General features: G+C 39.4%; 1 protein-coding gene across 2 annotated transcripts in view; it reads right to left on the bottom strand.

Annotated features, from left to right (window-relative positions):
* Positions 1-17,058, bottom strand: part of GALNT18 (polypeptide N-acetylgalactosaminyltransferase 18) — a 315,863-nt gene extending 298,805 nt beyond the window's left edge. For both annotated transcript variants that reach the window (XM_063438892.1, XM_063438893.1), the window contains exon 1: positions 16,734-17,058. In XM_063438892.1, the coding sequence (XP_063294962.1) occupies positions 16,734-16,980 (247 nt within the window). In that variant the 5' untranslated portion in view covers positions 16,981-17,058. The remainder of the gene's footprint in view (positions 1-16,733) is intronic.
* Positions 17,059-21,816: the final 4,758 nt, after the last annotated feature.

The following is a 21,816-nucleotide window of genomic DNA, read 5'->3' on the forward strand; positions in this document are numbered from 1 at the left end:
TTACCTAATTAAGTAATTTTAATGATTGCAATTTGAGGGACCTGCCTGACAACCCAGGCCGAAAGTCCAGAGAATTTAATTTGCTAGCACTGTGTTTAACCCTGTAACTTTCTATGACACCCTAAAACCTGTACATGGGGGGTACTTTTTTACTCGGGAGACTTCGCTGAACACAAATATTAGTGTTTCAAAACAGTAAAACATATCACAGCGATGATATTGTCAGTGAAAGTGAAGTTTTTTGCATTTTTCACACACAAACGGCACTTTCACTGATGATATTGTTGCTGTGATACATTTTACTGTTCTGATACACTAATATTTGTGTTCAGCTAAGTCTCCTGAGTATAACAGTACCCCACATGTAGAGGTTTTATAGTGTTTGTGAAAGTTGCAGGGTCAAATAAGAGGCTTGAATTAACTTTTTTTTTTTGTATTGAAATTTGTCAGATTGGTTAGGTTGCCTTTGAAAGCGTATGGTAGCCCAGGAATGAGAATTAGCCCCATGACGGCATACCATTTGCAAAAGAAGACAACCCAAGGTATTGCAAATGGGGTATGTTCAGCCTTTTTTAGTAGCCACTTAGTCACAAACACTGGCCAAAGTTAGCGTTTTTTGCATTTTTAACACACAAACAAATATAAATGCAAACTTTGGCCAGTGTTTGTGACTAGGTGACTACTAAAAAAGACTGGACATAACCCATTTTGAATACCCTGGGTTGTGTACTTTAAAAAAATATGTACATGTGATCTGTGATTCGGGGATTTATGACAGATAAGTGTTACAAAGGCCCTGGGGAGTCAGCACAGCTAAACGGACAAGGGCACATGTATGAGTGCGGGGATGGTGCTAGTAATTGGCTATATGTGTTTAGGGGAGTGGTTATGGGTTTGTAGTGGGGCAGGGATCATCTTACCTCAGTGCCTTTTGGAAATCTGGCCAGCAAACAACTTCCCTCCCACCCACACTAATTTTCTGTTTTTGTTCCGTCACAGCTAGTGGGGAGCGGGTCCTTGCCAACAGGGTTGGGGACCAGATGGAATGTCAGGAGATGGACATGGTGGGTCTCAACATCCCCTGCTCTGTAAGGTAAACTTTTAAGTTACCGAATAGGACGTGCCCACCGAGCAAAAAGCCGGCTGGTGGTAGAGCATTTAAGATGATGGGGATTTTTGGTTTGGATGAGGGGGGAGGCGAGACACCAGTGGGTAAAGTTTTGGTGCATAGGCACCTGGTTAAGTTCGTTGGCAAGGACAGTTATTTAAGTTGGAGGCTGTAGGGCAATAAGTGTAATTTATATGTTAATTATGGTATGTATATGTATATATTTATATGTTTATTTATATTTGAATTAAAGAAAAAGAATAAAGTTCGGATGAGTCCTACAGTTGTAAGTTTAATAAATGCTGTGGCCTGTTTCATCCAATATTCGTTGTTTGTCATTATTGGGGGGAGAATTGGGGTAGTTTCCTTACTTTTAGTCGCACCACATTCCCCGCTACTTACATACATGTCACTATTGATAAATTTTAAATTATATATATATATTGAAACAGCAATTTCCTACTTGTATTTATAGGCCTATAACTTGCAAAAAAAAAAAGCAATAAAGCATGTAAACACTGTTTTTAAACTCAGGACAAAATTTTGAATCTTTTTAGCAGTTTTTTTCCATTAGCTTTTGTAGATAAGTAAAAGATTTTTCAAGTAAAAGTCCCAAAACAGGTTTGTTTTTCAATTTTTCACCATATTTTATTTTATTTTTTAAATAAAATATATGTCATGATACAAATAATGGTATGTAAAGAAAGCCCTTCTTGTCGTGAAAAAAACAATATATAACTTGTATGGGAACCGTAAATGAGAGAGAGGAAAATTACAGCTAAACACAACCACCACAAAAGTGTTAAAACTGCTCTGGTCCTTAACGTTCAACATCGCAAAAACAGGCCGGTCCTTCAGGGGTTAAAGGTCTCATTTTTTTTTAATAACATGAAAATCATAATTTTTTTTTTCATTTTTTTTTTATTGGAGGGGAGGTTGCACGATAAAAGTCAATCATTAAGAGTTCATCTTTGTTCATAAACCACTAAGTGAACCTATAAAGTTTTTATACACAGAGTACATTGCTGGGTGTGAGCAGTATATACTGTGTTGGTTGATCCCATTCACTACTAGTCTTTGAAAGCATACCCATCATCATATCCCACAATATCTCTTTCTGCTCCAGGTGTTGGTTTACTCAAAGTTTTTCACTTACGGTATTCTTTTAATGCAAGTATACCAGTGTACAATCATATCTTGCTTGCATTGACCCTTACATTACCCTAATGTAACCATTGTTCTGATGGACCTCGATAGTACTGCCAGCTATCAGCAACACTGCCATAAATTCATTCCTGCTCGCTCCCGGTGAATGATTTTACATCAATCTCACAAACCAGTGACCACACACCGGGCAAGCTGTGGATTGTAGGTTTGAACCAGCTAGCACTGTGTATGGCAGGGTCTGATGTAGCATTCCTAATTGAGTTCCGATAGTTCCGCACACTACATCACTAGTGCACGCACACTCTACATCCCCAGCATACACATACACACATAGACATGCTACATCCCAAGCACAGACATACGCTACATCCCCGGCACACACACACAGACACACTACATCTCCAGCACGCACACCACTACGTCTCCAGACTAATGGCATACATCCCACATGACAACTTAACGTACTCCTTTTTGGTTTGTTATTGTTAGTTATTGACGTATATTGTACTTGGCTTATATTTTATTACCACTGCAGAAGCATATATGTTGTGACGTTTAATTTAGTGTGCAATTATCTAAATATGTTACTGGAATGTATTTATCTAATCATGATATATTTCATTTTGGTTTTAATTATCATAATACAACATAATGAATATGGGCGTGTTTTGGTGGCGTTGTTTTGGGGGACACAGGCAGAAAAATGTCTTGGGCCAGCCCTGGTATCTGCGTATGCCATTGTATCTGTATGCATATGAGTGTGTGTATCTGTATATTTGTGTATCTGTATATTTGTGTATTTGTCTGTATCTGTATGTGTGTCAATGATTGTGTCTGTTTGTCTATGTATCTGCATGTGTGGCAGTGTGTATGTGTCAATGTTTATATCTGTATGTGTATTTGCATGTGTATCTGTATGTATATGTGTTGCAGTGTTTGTATCTGTGTATCTGTATGTGTGGCAGTGTGTTTATCAGTGTGTCTGTTCAACTGTATGTATATTAGCGTTGCCATCTGTTTGCATGTGTGGCAGTGTTTATACCTGTGTGTCTTTACATTTGTATGTGTTAGTGTGTGTGTATATATATATATATATATATATATATATATATATATATATATATATATATATATATATATATATATATATATATATATATATATACAGGACATAGGAAGAGCACTCCAGAGGTCTTATTCAAAGGTATTTATTCGGTGAGAAAATCAATCGACGTTTCGACCATACGGTCTTTATCAAGATATAAAAACAAGTGAAACAGTGACAATATATAGCCAAACCAATAAAAGACATGATCACTAACCTGAAAAAGCTGTGTATCCCCAAGCCATGTGTGAACGCCAGTGTGTGATTATGAGTAAAATCGGAGTGATCCAGTCGGTGACTGATGACGTCACAGGAGTGCGACCGGAAGTAATCATGTAAGTGTATCTAGGTAACCTAGGTTACCAATCCGTGAATACCCAACTATGCATATATGTGAAATAGTAATTAAAGAAACTGCAAGATGAGATCGCGAGATACAGGAACGATCTAATTAGATTCAAAAAACAAAAACTTGAACGTGTTAACTTTGACTATACCCATCATCAGGTCTATCACTGGCTCTGTGGAGAGCGACGCAAACCGAATTTTCCAAGATATAAACAAAAGGTTCGTAAACCTCAATTCCTCTCCATAGACACCAGCTCTGCAGAATCTACATCAGAAACTGAAGGGACGGGAGCACCCCAGGACACGTCAGTGATGCCACCGAGAAAATCCACACGACCACCTTTTTTTCCACAGGACCAACACTCCAACGACCCACCAGGATTCAACACAAGAGGACGCAAAGATCTAAGAGACCCAAAGTCAGTAGACGAGGACAGAGGGGCAAGATTCACAGGTACTCGCCCAAGAACTGTGAACAGGAAGATATAACTCCTATCTTCAATCTATCCTCCAAGACCCTCAGTTCCGAACACATCAAGGTCTTATCCAAAGGCCTCACATTTGTTCCAACTCCTAAGTTGGATATGTTTAAGACAGACATTGACCTGTATAAGATGGAACGCACGTTGAATCTACAAACATTTATACAACATCCTTATCCGCCATCTAAGAATCAGCTTCGACTGAAAAGTACATGGGAACCAAAAACGTCCCATCCCTCTATCAAATGCTTTTCTAGTTTAGTCAAGAAAGATACACATCAGATTGTTTCTGAGTCCAAGTCAGGTCCACACAACCTTACAATGAAGGAACATAAGGCACTTGAGGATCTTGCCAATGACAAAAATATCACCATCAGACCGGCCGACAAAGGCGGAGCAATCGTGATACAGAACTACGAATCATACCGCACAGAAATACTGAGACAACTATCGGACACAACCACATACAAGAAAATTGCTTTCGACCCTACTAAAACCATTATACAGAAACTACAAGCACTGGTCAATAGAGGCGTCACGGCCGGCTGGCTCGAGGATCAAACTGCTAATTATCTGATGGATTTACATCCCAAAATTCCTTTACTGTACACTCTACCAAAGGTCCATAAAGATGCGCACAACCCCCCTGGACGTCCCATCGTCTCTGCCAAACGAGGTGTATTGGAACCGCTGGCTAAATTCATCGATCAACATTGCAAAACACCTACGTTATCGATACCCACGTGCCTGAAAGACACACAAGATCTTCTCTCACAACTTAAACTGATCACCCTCCCGGAAGGTCCCATTACTCTGGCCACTGTAGATGTGAAAAATCTATATACGATTATACCTCACTCTGAGGGGGTGGATGCCATGAGACAGATACTCAGTCGATCTGATCTATATAACGGACCCCCCATCGAGTTCCTCTTGGAATGCCTTGAATTTACGTTAAACAACAATTATTTTCGGTTTGAGAAGTTTTTCTATATCCAACAAACGGGGACTGCGATGGGATCAGCCATAGCTCCAAACTACGCTAACAGCTACATGTACTCATATGAACAGAAGCACATCTTGTCGAAATATCAATCCAACCTCATTCTATACCGGAGATATGTGGATGATATCCTTATGCTATGGGCAGGTCCGCCTTCATCTTTTGAAATTATGATCCATGAGCTCAATATGATCAACTCCCCGGTGCGCCTCAGCCATTGCTGCAGCATCGAGAGGATCCAATTCCTAGATGTGGAAATTTATCGCTCCCAGCAATCTATTGGCTATACCCTATTCAAGAAAAGCTCAGATCGTAATACGTTCCTACATGCCACAAGTTTCCATCCTGGAGCACTAAAAAGATCACTGCCGATCTCACAGTTCCTTAGAGTCCTCAGGAACAATTCGGATCCTAACAACACTAGAATGCAGATTTCTGCCATGCAACTAGCATTTTTGAAGAGGGGATACCCACATCCAATACTGAAACGCTCCCTGGACAGAGCGATGGAGATCCACAACAAGTCAGATGTACAACCTATGACACCATGTAACAAATCAAGGATAGTCACATTACCTCTGCTATATCACACGGCCAGTGACCAAATGGCGAAGTCTATCCGTAAGAGATGGGACTTACTATCTTCTGATCCCACACTACACTCTGCCTTTTCTCATCCACCCCGTATTGCGTTCAAACGGAACCGGACGCTTAGAGATATTCTAGCCAAAAGTGATCGCCCTGAGCAGTATGAAACATCAAAAATCCATAATAAGACAGGATGCTTTAAGTGCGCCAATTGTGTGACATGTGGCCATATGCTCACAGGCTCCTCATTTGCCCATCCCCATTCAGGAAAGCGTTATCCCATCAAACACCATATCACTTGTCTCACCACCCACGTAGTCTATCTAATATCTTGTCCATGCGGATTATACTACGTGAGGAAAACTGATCTCACAGTACGGGATAGAATGCGAGGACACCGCTCAGGCATTATGACTGCGTTCAGGGACAGCAAGACAGACAAACCGGTGGCCAAGCACTTTTTAGAGATGAACCATCGGCTACCCACTCTCAAATTCATGGCCATTGATCATATCCCCCCTCTGTCTAGGGGGGGTGATCGTTCTAGGATCCTGCTCCAACGGGAGACATACTGGATCAAAACACTGGACACCCTACATCCTAAAGGCCTTAATGAATATGTCTCCTTCAATGCTTTTTTGGACACTCGTTGAGTATGTCTCATGGATATGACCTCTTTAAAAAATTTTGAAAATTTTTTTTTTGTAGTCTGCATATAGATTTAGAATATTTTTTTGAAGCGATTTACTATGATGCTCTGTTCTGTCATTTATGATTCAAACATATTTCCCCAACTTATATGGGGATACATCAATTAATTTTGATGTCCACCAATGGTCCAGTATTATAATTGGACCATGTCCATTGACTTTTTTGTTCTGCTCTATTCTGTCAGTTGCCTAGGCTCTATAGCCGAATTTGTTTTGTTAGCAGGGATGGTTATCATGCATACACTACTGGATACTATTCCACATACTAGATATAGCTATGTACATTGAGGTCATGATTTATCTCACTCATCAGAGCTTTCCACACACTTACTCTTCTCACCTTCATAGCATTTCTGGCGTTATGTCCGCTCCCTCACACTCCCCTTTTATTTACACATATATCTCTATATATATTTCGTTCACTCTGTGGCTCTCTATTAGATTATCTCACCCATGTACACTCTCTCTGTCATTTATTCATTGCTTGTCACGTTTTTTGTTTTTTGAGATTCCGATGTCACTTTTCTGCTTTTGGCCACGTCATTTTTCCACACACACACTATACATTTTAGCTCTCACTCACCAGTCTATTTACTACTTCTTTGTTGCATTACACACTTCTCAACTCTCAGGTTATACATATTTCTGATCTTTTCTATTCCATCCTCCGTTTATTATTATACATCATCTTCATCGCTTGCAATCTTGCTCTGGAACCTCTTCCGTTATAAGATTAGCCAATGTATACACATTATATATCTAGTTAGAAACATCCAGTATCATTAGCAGTTTAATACTTGATCCTTATTTCTTTAATTACTATTTCACATATATGCATAGTTGGGTATTCACGGATTGGTAACCTAGGTTACCTAGATACACTTACACGATTACTTCCGGTTGCACTCCTGTGACGTCATCAGTCACCGACTGGATCACTCCGATTTTACTCATAATCACACACTGGCGTTCACACATGGCTTGGGGATACACAGCTTTTTCAGGTTAGTGATCATGTCTTTTATTGGTTTGGCTATATATTGTCACTGTTTCACTTGTTTTTATATCTTGATAAAGACCGTATGGTCGAAACGTCGATTGATTTTCTCACCGAATAAATACCTTTGAATAAGACCTCTGGAGTGCTCTTCCTATGTCCTGTATATATACCTACGCTTTGCAGCACCGAGGCTTTTTTTTGCAAGTGAATCAACTTTAAGGTAGAGTGCCAGACTTTGAATATTTTTATATATATATATATATATATATATATATATATATATATATATATATGTATCTGCATGTATGCCAGTATGTGCATCAGTGTGTCTGTGCAACTGTATGTGTGTCAGTGTTTTTGCCCATCTGTACATCATGTATCAGTCTGTGTGTCTGTATCTATATGTGTCATTGTCTCTGTGCAACTGAATGTGTATCTCAGTGCTTGTATCTGTATTACGTATCTGTATGAGTGTGTCATTGTTTCTATCTCTGTATCTGCACGTGTGTCAGTCTGTGTGTTTGTGTATCCACATGTGTGTATCTGCACTGTGAGGAGCCTGGAACAGAGAAAAGGGGGAGATGGGACAGGGAAAAAAAAGCATATACATTTGAAATAACAGCAACTATAATAATTACAAATATTTTGCTAATATAAGGGGTACTGTTTATGGAAATGAGCTGCCAAGAGGTACTGAAGAGAAAAAAGGTTGTGAACCATTGCATTAGAGTAAAATCCAGGTACTAATTAGTCTGAGCATTTTAAAAATTAATTAACGCACAGTGAATTATAAACACACACACACACACATTGTGCGAGTGGCTTCCCATAGTTCGTAATAACATTAAAATAGGCATCGGATCAATATTGGGCTTTATTTTACAGAATTGCTTGCTGAAATTGGCATTGGAATCTAGAAACATTTCAAGGCATTTATCCAGTGGTTGGCAAACAGGAATGCTGATCCCAATTCCAGACAGGGATTTTATCTAAGACGGTTTCTGGGCAGAATCAACAATTCCTGTGCAATTGACTTCGGTATAATTAGCATTAAAAAGAAAACGTGCAAGTTACAAGATCCAGTTACGGTACTAAACCATGTACCTGCTGCCTGTGAGTCAATCTAAAGAAAGAGAGAAAAGGTAATTTATATATTTTATATCTCCCAATTTTCCTTGGGACAATTGGGGGTTGGGCTGCATGTGGAATGTGAGGGGGGTGTGGGGTATGGAGCATTCAGTCCGACTGGGAATGTGTCACAGAGACATGGCAAACTATTCTATCCACTAGAACAAGTGCTGTAAGGATACTTTAGAGACCACAGGGCCCTTGACCTTACAATCTACAGGGATAATTTACTTTGGGACAATGGTCACAGGGGAGAAACCAGTAAAAAAAAAAAATTGGGAAAAATATTGTAGAAGCAGCTTTTTGAGATATTAAAAGTTGGAGACTTGGTGAGATGGTTAGCAGGTGGTGATTCACATAGATAAAGAACTGTGATTTCATTGAAATTAATGAAAAGCAATGCAGGTGGGACAGGGTAGACAGCCATTGTGGGCAGACTTAGTACTGCAATGTTTTACATTGCCGCACTAGGTGCAAAAGGGACATTGCATCCAGACCACTGCAATGAGCTTAAGTGGTCTGGGTGCCTACCGTGTCCCTTTAACCCCTTAAGGACCAAACTTCTGAAATAAAAGGGAATAATGACATGTCACACATGTCATGTGTCCTTAAGGGGTTAAAAGAATGGGTGATCATCCCCTGAACATCTTTTCTCTGTCTGTGGGTGGCCAAGTGTCTGTGTGAATGAACAGAGGAAATGTAAAATCCGTGTTTCATGAGTGGTTGCATCCTCTCATATTGTATATTTCGTGATTTAAGAAAACAGACACATGTGTTATCTTGTCCCTGTAACGGACTTGTTGCTGTATTCAAAGTTATTTTACCAGGAACATGTCTTCCAGATCTTGCGTCAAGGTGCGCACACACACACACAGTGTGAAGATTCACATCAAAATTGCACCACAAGGTCACTGCAGCCGCATGGCCTCGAATATGCGGACACAAAGGAATCCGTTTCTCTGGTAACAAGACTGCGGACAATTAAAACTGTCCATCTAACCACAAGGAATAAATATTACAGCTTAACAATTACAATATTTTGAAAAAAAAAAATTTTACTGCCAAAAAGGAAATCCTTTTCAGTCTGAAGTAATCCTACAAATATCTACTGGTTATGATTACTTGCAATGATATATTATTATTACTTGCCACCACACTTTACAATATTATTAAAGGGGGAAATTAACAACAAATGAAACAAAACTATTACAAATAGGATTCAATGCTTCCCTGCGATAAGTAATTGACTGGATGAGTAGCACACCATGCATCTGGTCCCCAGTGCATCTTTGTAAGGAGCATTGGATTGGATGAAAAGTAAAAGAAGGTTTGCCTCCAGGATGATGTCACAGGAGGCGGAGCTAGCAACAACAAAGTCATCACCAAACATTCCAAATGACATAGAACTTTTTTGTTTTAATGGAACTGGCTGTTGGTATGGGCAGAATTACTCCAGTACATTTTATAGACTCAAAGCATCTTCTTCCACAGAATGATTTCTGAAAACAGTCATTGTAGTTTAAAGACACATTACTGGTAGTATTATTGCTGTGGAGCTCTGTTATACAGTCAGACACACCAACTGACCCAATTACCACTAAGAATTGTCAACCAACAGATCATGCCAGCAACCAGTGCAATAATAAGTGAATGCCACTTGGCCCATTTTCCTATCTGCTCTGGTAGGATATGCTGAAACCGTCCCAAATAACGCCATGTACAGCATCTACCATCTGGAACACAGACATGCACGCTACAACACTGTACTTCAACGTTTGAGTGCCAGTTGCAAGAAAATATTAATTTACTTGACAGTAGCAGGGGGCGTCTGGTTCCGTGCCATCAGTTTGCTAAAATATTTCTAGAAACTTTAAAGATAATTTGGAGCAGGGGTGCACAATATGTAAATGTCCTGATGTTGAAGAACTACAACTCCCATGATGCTGTGCATGCCTCTAGACTGGGCATAGGCAACCGTAGGCACTCCAGATGTTTTGGACTACACCTCCCATGATGCTTTGCCAGCATTATGGATGTAAGAGCATTATGGGGGACGTAGTCTGCAACATCTGGAGTGTCGAAGGTTGCCTATCCCCTGCTCTAGAATGACAAACCATAATGGAAGCTGTAGTTTTAAAACATCGGGGATCTACCTTTTTGGTACAACCGGATTAGACTATACTAGCAGGCAGACGCAGTGCACTGCCCGATACCCAAACTGATACAAATCAATCATTCCAGATAAAATTAAATTAATGGTCTTCAATAGTATCTAAGAACCTAATAATTATAGCCGTTTCATTTCCAGTCTATACTTTCCTCTTCAATGTGCAAATATCTCATTATAAATGGTATATATTGGAAAATGAACAAAGTCTTTATACTGATCCTCTTATTAAAAATACAATAATAATAAAAAGTGCAAAGGATTTATTCACGAAAAAAAGAGAATTGTGAGAAATTGTGGAAAGCTGAAAAAAAAAACCTACCTAAAAATGTATTATTTTTTTTTCCAGTTCAGTTGCTTTGTCCTTACATTTGCATCTCCTATGTCAATTCTCCACTGTTCCCCATTCAGTCATAGATCTAAACATATAAATAATAATAAAGATATATAGCGCTTCGGAGCAATGCAAGATGCTGGCTGACAGATATCAGATTGTACAAAAGGATGGATCAATGCTATAAACCTCGGGAGGGCTTCGGAGGCCAAGAATCCCAGCAGATAGGGTTGTGCCCTCCCCAAATAACTTTGCATCCACATGTGAGCGACTCAGCTGTCTGCAGGCGCTGGAGAGGATTAGCCACAAGCAATCTGTTGTGTGCAATAGAAGCAGGTTATGACAGCGATTATCGACCACAGCGACCTCCCCCTCCCCCCCCCCCCCAAACACATTCGCAGAGTGTGTAAATTGCATTGTATCCACTGACCATATGTCAGGATAGATGTTTTTTTTAATGTTGTAATCGCTCAGCAATCGCTTATGGCGATGTCTCTGTTAGAAAGATCTGTGAACCAAAGCCGCCAAAGCTTTTTTTTTTCCATTAATGTGTGTCACATGCACAATGTAAATAAATGGATCGACTCATGGATTTAAATGGACATGCAATGGTTCCCACCCCAAGACGTGTACCCTCCTGTTTCCTGCTGCGAATGAAGTGATCGGAGAGTGTCTGAATTTTAACTATTAAATTAGATTGACTCGTACTTGTCTAATTGGGTTTACAAAAGCATCCATCTTAATAAGCGAGTCCAAGGCGTTATATTACGGAGGTCCCGAGCGGGGCTGTGCTGGGAAACCTGCCCTGGCATCGGAATCGGATGTAGGAAAAGAACAAGAAAGTGCTTTATATAGTAAGAACGCATTCCTGGAAAATGACACATGTCGGCCCTAAATGTAATCTTGCCCTGGGGTACATGAAAGAAAGCAGCCAGGACGACTCAGGTGAACTCTCTGCGTTATCGAGAGCAACACTATTGCACTCCTTAGATCAGATTGCTAGCTCTTGGGATTATCTTGGAGACGTGCCAGAATGTGGGATTGGCACAGAGTTACTTTTGAGCCATGTTGTTACTAAATTACCAGATGTTTCCTGGACACATAGCACTGTTATTATACTGCCCTGTAGGATGTAGCATTGATGTAACATATACATTAAATCAAAGATGAATCCAAAAAGGGACGGTCTTGGTTGGGGTTGACCCATTTTAATACATTGGATAGATAATACATTAAAATGCATGCACATGATTATTCAAAATTATAAAAGGTTAAAAATTCATCTCCAGTGAGCAATACTCAAACCAGTTACGATCAAACTTAAAGCTCACCTGCGTTTTTATAGCAGTTCTGATCTGATATTTATGGGCACAGCAAAGAAAACCAACAACTTAACTACAACTCCCAGAAACCTAAGCCATGAGATTTAGCACAGCTGATGTGAGGAAGCTTGCAGTGTTCCTTTAAGTGATTTGCCCCTGCAGTTCAAGAGAGCACACTACAAGGACAACAAAAAAAGTGTCCTGCAAACATGTTGGATGTGGCGGTGTCTGAATAAAGTACAGATACATTTTAATTTTGATCCAAACATGATACTCTCAAAGCCAGTATTCAAAGGGCAAATTATCATATCGTACAGGTGACTGTGCCCAATGCTTTTTTTATCAACAGACTTAACTCACTAATTGCCAAGTGATAAACAGCAAGTCAAGAAAAGCAGAATATTTCACACAGTGAATATGGCAAGTTTGACAAGGGCACATTAAAGGAACCAATGTTATGATAATGATATTGAATTCATATTATAAAAAAAATATATTTCCACTTCTACAGGTATATAAAAAAAAAATAATAATAATTCTGCACAGTTTGTGCTTACAGTGTGTTTACAGTTTAATTAACACTCTGTAGCGGTTTGGGGGTTAATTAACAATCTGCAGGAGTTTGGGGGTTAATTAGCAACCAGCAGCTGTGAATTTGTCTTTTAAAGGTTAAAAGAGAATTAATAGAAATGTGTAGGATGATAAACCTTTGCTGCAAAACAAATGACAGAAATGGGACAGAATTTAACAATTTGAGAAAAAATATCCAAACAGCAATGGTTTGATAGAATATTAATAATTGTAGTAAACACGACAGGAATACGGTCAGATTTAACCCCAAAACAATGGGATGTATTCACTAAATAAAATAGATGAACGGGAATTATTTCTCACCCTGGCTTATCTGGCCTACAGCGTGACATTCCCATGAATTAACAACAGAGCGAATTAAAATGGAATAGCAAAATTCAGACATAAATAACAGGAACACTAAATATAGCCAGCATTTATAGAGTTAAATGTAACACTAAATATAGCCAGCATTTATAGAGTTAACAGTATGGATAAATGCACAAATATTGGAAAACCCCTTCATATCACAGCCACTCACTGCACATTACTATGTGCCTCACTGCACATCACAGCCACTCACTGCACATCACTGGGTGCCTCACTGCACATCACTGGGTGCCTCACTGCACATCACAGCCACTCACTGCACATCACTGGGTGCCTCACTGCACATTACTGGATGCCTCACTGCACATCACAGCCACTCACTGCACATCACTGGGTGCCTCACTGCACATCACAGCCACTCACTGCACATCACTGGGTGCCTCGCTGCACATTACTGGATGCCTCACTGCAGATCACAGCCACTCACTGCACATCACTGGGTGCCTCACTGCACATTACTGGATGCCTCACTGCACATCACAGCCACTCACTGCACATCACTGGGTGCCTCACTGCACATCACAGCCACTCACTGCACATCACTGGGTGCCTCACTGCACATCACAGACACTCACTGCACATCACTGGGTGCCTCACTGCACATTACTGGATGCCTCACTGCACATCACAGCCACTCACTGCACATCACTGGGTGCCTCACTGCACATCACAGCCACTCACTGCACATCACATCTTTAGAACACTTTATATCATTGCACATCACATTACATTACCCCTTGTAGAACACTGCATATCACATTACCCCTTGTAGAACACTGTATATCACATTAGCCCTTTAGAACACTGCAGATCACATTACCCCTTTAGAACACTGCAGATCACATTACCCCTTTAGAACACTGCATCTCACATTACCCCTTTAGAACACTGCATCTCACATTACCCCTTTAGAACACTGCATCTCACATTACCCCTTTAGAACACTGCATCTCACATTACCCCTTTAGAACACTGCATCTCACATTACCCCTTTAGAACACTGCATCTCACATTACCCCTTCAGAACACTGCATCTCACATTACCCCTTCAGAACACTGCATCTCACATTACCCCTTCAGAACACTGCATCTCACATTACCCCTTCAGAACACTGCATCTCACATTACCCCTTTAGAGCACTGCATCTCACATTACCCCTTTAGAGCACTGTATATCACATTACCCCTTTAGAGCACTGCATCTCACATTACCCCTTTAGAGCACTGTATATCACATTACCCCTTTAGAACACTGCATCTCACATTACCCCTTTAGAACACTGCAGATCACATTACCCCTTTAGAGCACTGTATATCACTTTACCCCTTTAGAGCACTGTATATCACTTTACCCCTTTAGATCACCGCATGTCACTTTACCCCTTTAGATCACCGTCACATTACCCCTTTAGATCACTGTATGTTACATGTAATCTTTATTACACTGCATATCTGTATATATATCCCACACTGCATGCCACTTCATAATACATTATTACTGTATTAGGATTGTCACAATGTATGTCATTGCATATTATTCCCATCATATTTCAAGTCACTGCATGTCACTAAGATCACACTGCATATAACACGTGCTGTGAGAGAATACCATCACTCTGCAGATACAATACAAAGTAAAGGAATACAATATTCATCATTAACCCAGATGTAATATAAAGTCTGCACTGCAATACACAGAGAGAGGTAATATATAACCATCATTGCTTCAATATACACAGATCGTGCCCAATAGAACCAGTTTAGTGGGAGACAGTGACAATACACATTCAGCCTCTGAGTTATACCAGACATGTGTAATACAGGGAGACAAGTATTAAAATGAATCTGTCCATGTGTAATACAGGGGACAGTTTGATAATCAGTCCATGTGTAATACAGAGACAGAGAGGTGTAATACTGGGGACAGTGTGATAATCAGCCCATGTGTAATACAGAGACAGAGAGGTGTAATACTGGGGACAGTGTGATAATCAGCCCATGTGTAATACAGAGACAGAGAGGTGTAATACTGGGGACAGTGTGATAATCAGCCCATGTGTAATACAGAGAAAGAGATGTGTAATACTGGGGACAGTGTGATAATAAGACCATGTGTAATACAGAGACAGTACTGTGATAATCAATCCTTCTGTAATACAGAGAGGCATGTACCATAAACACATGTTTAATATAAACCCCGAGCAGTGTAATACAGAGGGATCAAGACAACACTTTTTTAATGTGTTGTAATACAAAGGCAGGTGCAATACGGAGAGCCAAGTTAAACATATATAATACAAATGAAGATAGATCTAATAAAGTCGGGGTCTATTACAAATAGATGTGTGTAATATAAGGAGACAGGTACATATAACTGACTACAGAAACTAGGGTAATACAGAGACATTAGCAGAATATACAGACTAATGTAATACACAGGCAGGTGCAACAGAGACAGGCAGGTGTAATACACAGTCTGGTGCAGGGCATATAGGCAGCTGTAATACACAACCTTGCTGTTGTAATACAGGGAGAGGGAATATAATATATGACGAAAGGCAATAACACCAGATTAGCCGAGTAAAAACCGAGTGAGATTTGTATAATAATACCGGGCTGGGAGCGTGTAATAGAGGGTTAATGTGTGTAATACAGACGAAAGTGTGTAAGAAAAAGTGAAGAATTTTATTACAATAAAGTTTATAATGCAGGGTTAATAAGTGTAATACAGAGTGAAAATGTGCAATAAAGAGTGTGTTACCTTGTATTTGCTGGTTAATGTGTGCAATAGAGAGAGAGGTGTGCAATATAGAGTCAATAAGGAGCTGTTACATTGTACGTGCTGTTTAATGTGTAGTTAGTGTCTGTAATACAGAGTGAATATGTAGAATACACAGTAGGGGTGTGTAATACAGAATGCATGAGTATAATACACAGTAGGGGTGTGTAATACAGAGTAATTGTGTATAGCGTGTATGTGCTGGTTAATGTGTATAATATGTAGTTAATGTGTATAATACAAAGGTGTGCAATACACAGTATGGGTGTGTAATACAGGGTTATTGTATATACCTTGTATGTGCTGCTTAGTGTGTGTAATATAGAGTGAAGGTGTGTAATACACAGTAGGGGTGGTGTGTAATACAGAGTTATTGTATATACCTTGTATGTGCTGGTTAATGTGTATAATACAGAGTGAAGGTGTGTAATACAGAGTCTCTGAGTATAGTACAGAGTTAAGGTGTGTAATACAGAGTGAAGGTGTGTAATACACAGTAGGGGTGTGTAATACAGAGTTCTTGTATATTTACCTTGTATGTGCTGGTTAATTACGCTCTCCAGCCTCTCCAGCCGGTGGATGATGCTCAGTGTGTCCCCCTCGGGAGCCTTGTTTTCTGGGGGCCCCTGTTTGGAGTCTGGGGGCCCCTGGACCCTGACATAGAGCCCGGCCATGTAATTGGTGACCCAGCCCACATAGAGCAGGCACAGCACATTACTCATCCCGCTCAGGATCACACAGGTAGACACCAAGGGCTTGGCTTTCCGGGAGCAGCCCATGGCGGGGGGTCCCGGGGACTTCAGCACACTCTCTGCCGCTTCTCATCGCACTGGGACCGGCTGCAGCCTCCAGGAGAGTCCGGGCACGGCGGAGAGTGAGTCACAGCCGTCACAGCCAATCACAGCCCGAGTTGCAAACAGACAGCCAATAGCAGGAGGGGAGGGGCGGGACATGCAACTGGGGACCAGAACTGCCACTCAGTGTGAGAGAGTGATACAATGTGTCCAGTGTTACATTCTATAATGTATTATTATACTATATTATACTATATTTATTATATATCATACCTGCCACTCAGTGTGAGAGAGTGATACAGTGTGTCCAGTGTTACATTCTATATTATTATATTATACTATATTTCTTATATATCATACCTACCACTCAGTGTGAGAGAGTGATACAATGTGTCCAGTGTTACATTCTATAATATATTATTATACTATATTACATCATACTATATTTATTATATATCATACCTGCCACTCTGTGTGAGAGAGTGATACAATGTGTCCAGTGTTACATTCTATAATATATTATTATATTATACTATATTATATTATACTATATTTATTATATATCATACCTACCACTCAGTGTGAGACAGTGATACAATGTGTCCAGTGTTACATTCTATAATATATTATTATACTATATTTATTATATATCATACCTACCACTCAGTGTGAGAGAGTGATACAATGTGTCCAGTGTTACATTCTATAATATATTATTATACTATATTACATCATACTATATTTATTATATATCATACCTACCACTCAGTGTGAGAGAGTGATACAATGTGTCCAGTGTTACATTCTATAATATATTATTATACTATATTACATTATACTATATTTATTATATATCATACCTGCCACTCTGTGTGAGAGAGTGATACAATGTGTCCAGTGTTACATTCTATAATATATTATTATACTATATTACATTATACTATATTTATTATATATCATACCTGCCACTCAGTGTGAGAGAGTGATACAATGTGTCCAGTGTTACATTCTATAATATATTATTATACTATATTACATTATACTATATTACATCATACTATATTTATTATATATCATACCTGCCACTCTGTGTGAGAGAGTGATACAATGTGTCCAGTGTTACATCCTATAATATATTATTATACTATATTATACTATATTTATTATATATCATACCTGTCACTCAGTGTGAGAGAGTGATACAATGTGTCCAGTGTTACATTCTATAATATATTATTATTATACTATATTACATTATACTATATTTATTATATATCATACCTACCACTCAGTATGAGAGAGTGATACAATGTGTCCAGTGTTACATTCTATAATATATTATTATACTATATTACATTATACTATATTTATTATATATCATACCTACCACTCAGTGTGAGAGAGTGATACAATGTGTCCAGTGTTACATTCTATAATATATTATTATACTATATTATACTATATTTATTATATATCATACCTGCCACTCAGTGTGAGAGAGTGATACAGTGTGTCCAGTGTTACATTCTATATTATTATATTATACTATATTATATTATACTATATTTCTTATATATCATACCTACCACTCAGTGTGAGAGAGTGATACAATGTGTCCAGTGTTACATTCTATAATATATTATTATACTATATTATACTATTTTATTATATATCATACCTGCCACTCAGTGTGAGAGAGTGATACAATGTGTCCAGTGTTACATTCTATAATATATTATTATACTATATTACATTATACTATATTTATTATATATCATACCTACCACTCAGTGTGAGACAGTAATACAATGTGTCCAGTGTTACATTCTATAATATATTATTATACTATATTACATTATACTATATTTATTACATATCATACCTACCACTCAGTGTGAAAGAGTGATACAATGTGTCCAGTGTTACATTCTATAATATATTATTATATTATACTATATTATATTATACTATATTTATTATATATCATACCTACCACTCAGTGTGAGACAGTGATACAATGTGTCCAGTGTTACATTCTATAATATATTATTATACTATATTTATTATATATCATACCTACCACTCAGTGTGAGAGAGTGATACAATGTGTCCAGTGTTACATTCTATAATATATTATTATACTATATTACATCATACTATATTTATTATATATCATACCTACCACTCAGTGTGAGAGAGTGATACAATGTGTCCAGTGTTACATTCTATAATATATTATTATACTATATTACATTATACTATATTTATTATATATCATACCTGCCACTCTGTGTGAGAGAGTGATACAATGTGTCCAGTGTTACATTCTATAATATATTATTATACTATATTACATTATACTTTATTTATTATATATCATACCTGCCACTCTGTGTGAGAGAGTGATACAATGTGTCCAGTGTTACATTCTATAATATATTATTATACTATATTACATTATACTATATTTATTATATATCCTACCTGCCACTCTGTGTGAGACAGTGATACAATGTGTCCAGTGTTACATTCTATAATATATCTTTATACTATATTACATTATACTATATTTATTATATATCATACCTGCCACTCTGTGTGAGACAGTGATACAATGTGTCCAGTGGTACATTCTATAATATATTATTATACTATATTATACTATATTTATTATATATCATACCTGCCACTCAGGGCGCCAGCTGCGCTGTGTGGTACACAGGGAGCAGGGATATGATGTCATTCATATCCTCGCCCCCTCCAACACATGGCGGCGGGCACCTGGTCGCAGGGGTTGCAGGGCTGTGACCCCTGCGACTGCGGTATGTACGCCAGTGCATGCAGATGCACACACACTTAAAGGACCACTACAGACACCCAGATCACATCAGCTCAATGAAGTGGTCTGGGTGTCAGGTCCCTCTAGTTTTAACCCTGCAGCTGAAAACATAGCAGTTTCAGAGAAACTGCTATGTTTCACCGAGGGTTAATCCAGCCTCTAGTGGATGTCTCACTGACACTTCTAAAACACTGAACGTCCATAGGAAAGCATTGAGTAATGCTTTCCTATGGGCGGTTTGAATGCGTGCGTGGCAAGTGCATTCGGAGCTGAGAGGCGGAGGGATCCCCAGCGCCAAGGGAGTCTGGCGCTAGAGAAAGGTAAGTGCTGAAGACACACACACACTCTCACAAACAGATGCATACACACCAGCTAACAGACACACACATTTACTGACAGACACACTCAGCGACAGACACACACACTCACTTACAAAACATACACTCTCACTGACAAACACACACTCACTAACAGACATCAAACAGACTCACTAATACACACACAAACACACTCCGTAAGAGACACACAGTAACACACTCACTGACACTCACTAGCAGACACACTCACTGACACACTAGCAGACACACACACACTGACACTAGCAGACACACTCACTGACACACTAGCAGACACACACACATTGACACTAGCAGACACACTCACTGACACTCACTAGCAGACACACTCACTGACACTCACTAGCAGACACACTCACTGACAATCACTAGCAGAGACACTCACTGACACTCACTAGCAGACACACACACACTGACACTAGCAGACACACACACACTGACACTAGCAGACACACACACACACACACACACACACACTAACACATGTTTTTTTTTTTTTAAATTTAATCCCCCAGCCTCCTTACCTTTTGGAGTGCTGAAGGGATTCCCTGGGGTCCAGTGGGGCTGCTGGGCTCCTGGGCGGGCGGGTAGGTAGGCAGGCTGGCTGGCGGGAGCACTCTCCCATGTGTGCTTCCTCTTCAGCTCCCTCGCGCACCGCGTAGGGATGCCGGCGCCGGAAGATGACGTCATCTTCCGGCTCCGTTATCAGTATGCGGCGTGCAGAACCGGGCGCTCGGCCACGCTACATTAGGTCGTCGGTTGGAGGGGAGCGCAGTGCGCTTCCCTCTTTCCGGTCAGCCTGATTTTGCGCCCCCAGGGCCGGTGCGCCCTAAGGCGGCCGCCTGGGCCGCCTTATGGTAGCGCCGGCCCTGGTAACCAGACAAGTTGGACACACAGGAACAGAGGGGTTGAGGGCCCTGCTCAATGAGCTCACATGCTAGAGGGAGTGGGGTAAAATGGCACAAAAAGGTAAGGATAGTATTAGACTAGTGATATTGGTGGCTTTTTTCATCAACCTTAAAAATAATAAAAATAACACAATAGTGTAAAAATGTAAATTTTATATGGATAAAGTCCTAAAATTGGAACACTCACAATCGTCAGAGCTAATGACAGGCATGTGAGTCTGTTGTGGCGACCCCCCTTTACAATGTAGTGTAGAAGGCTCCTTATCTTGGATACTCTTGTATAGATACATTGTCTGTTGTATGGCTCGCTTAAACATCCTTGTATGGTAAAGGACTGCACACACCCTTGATGACGTGCAGGAATACTGGATAACCACTAATATATTGAAAAGTATATACTTTATAAAACGTTATCAAAATATAAAAACACAAATTAGAATAATATTTTTCTAAGTCCAATATTGAATCCAGATACATGTTTCACTAATCCTTCTTTCTTCCTCATTCCGGTATGTACGGAATCTACTTGTTTCTTCTTCAATAATTTTATTCTCTAATAGATACCATCATTATTTTCATATTTTGGGCTAAGGCATGCCTTACTTAAAGTGACAGACAGGTAGACACTAGATTCAGATTGTTATTGGAGTGACAGACAGGTGGACACTAGAATCAGGTTGTTATTGGAGTGACAGGCAGGTGCACACTAGATTCAGTT

Source organism: Pelobates fuscus, chromosome 12, assembly GCF_036172605.1.
Source record: "Pelobates fuscus isolate aPelFus1 chromosome 12, aPelFus1.pri, whole genome shotgun sequence".
NCBI lineage: Eukaryota > Metazoa > Chordata > Amphibia > Anura > Pelobatidae > Pelobates > Pelobates fuscus.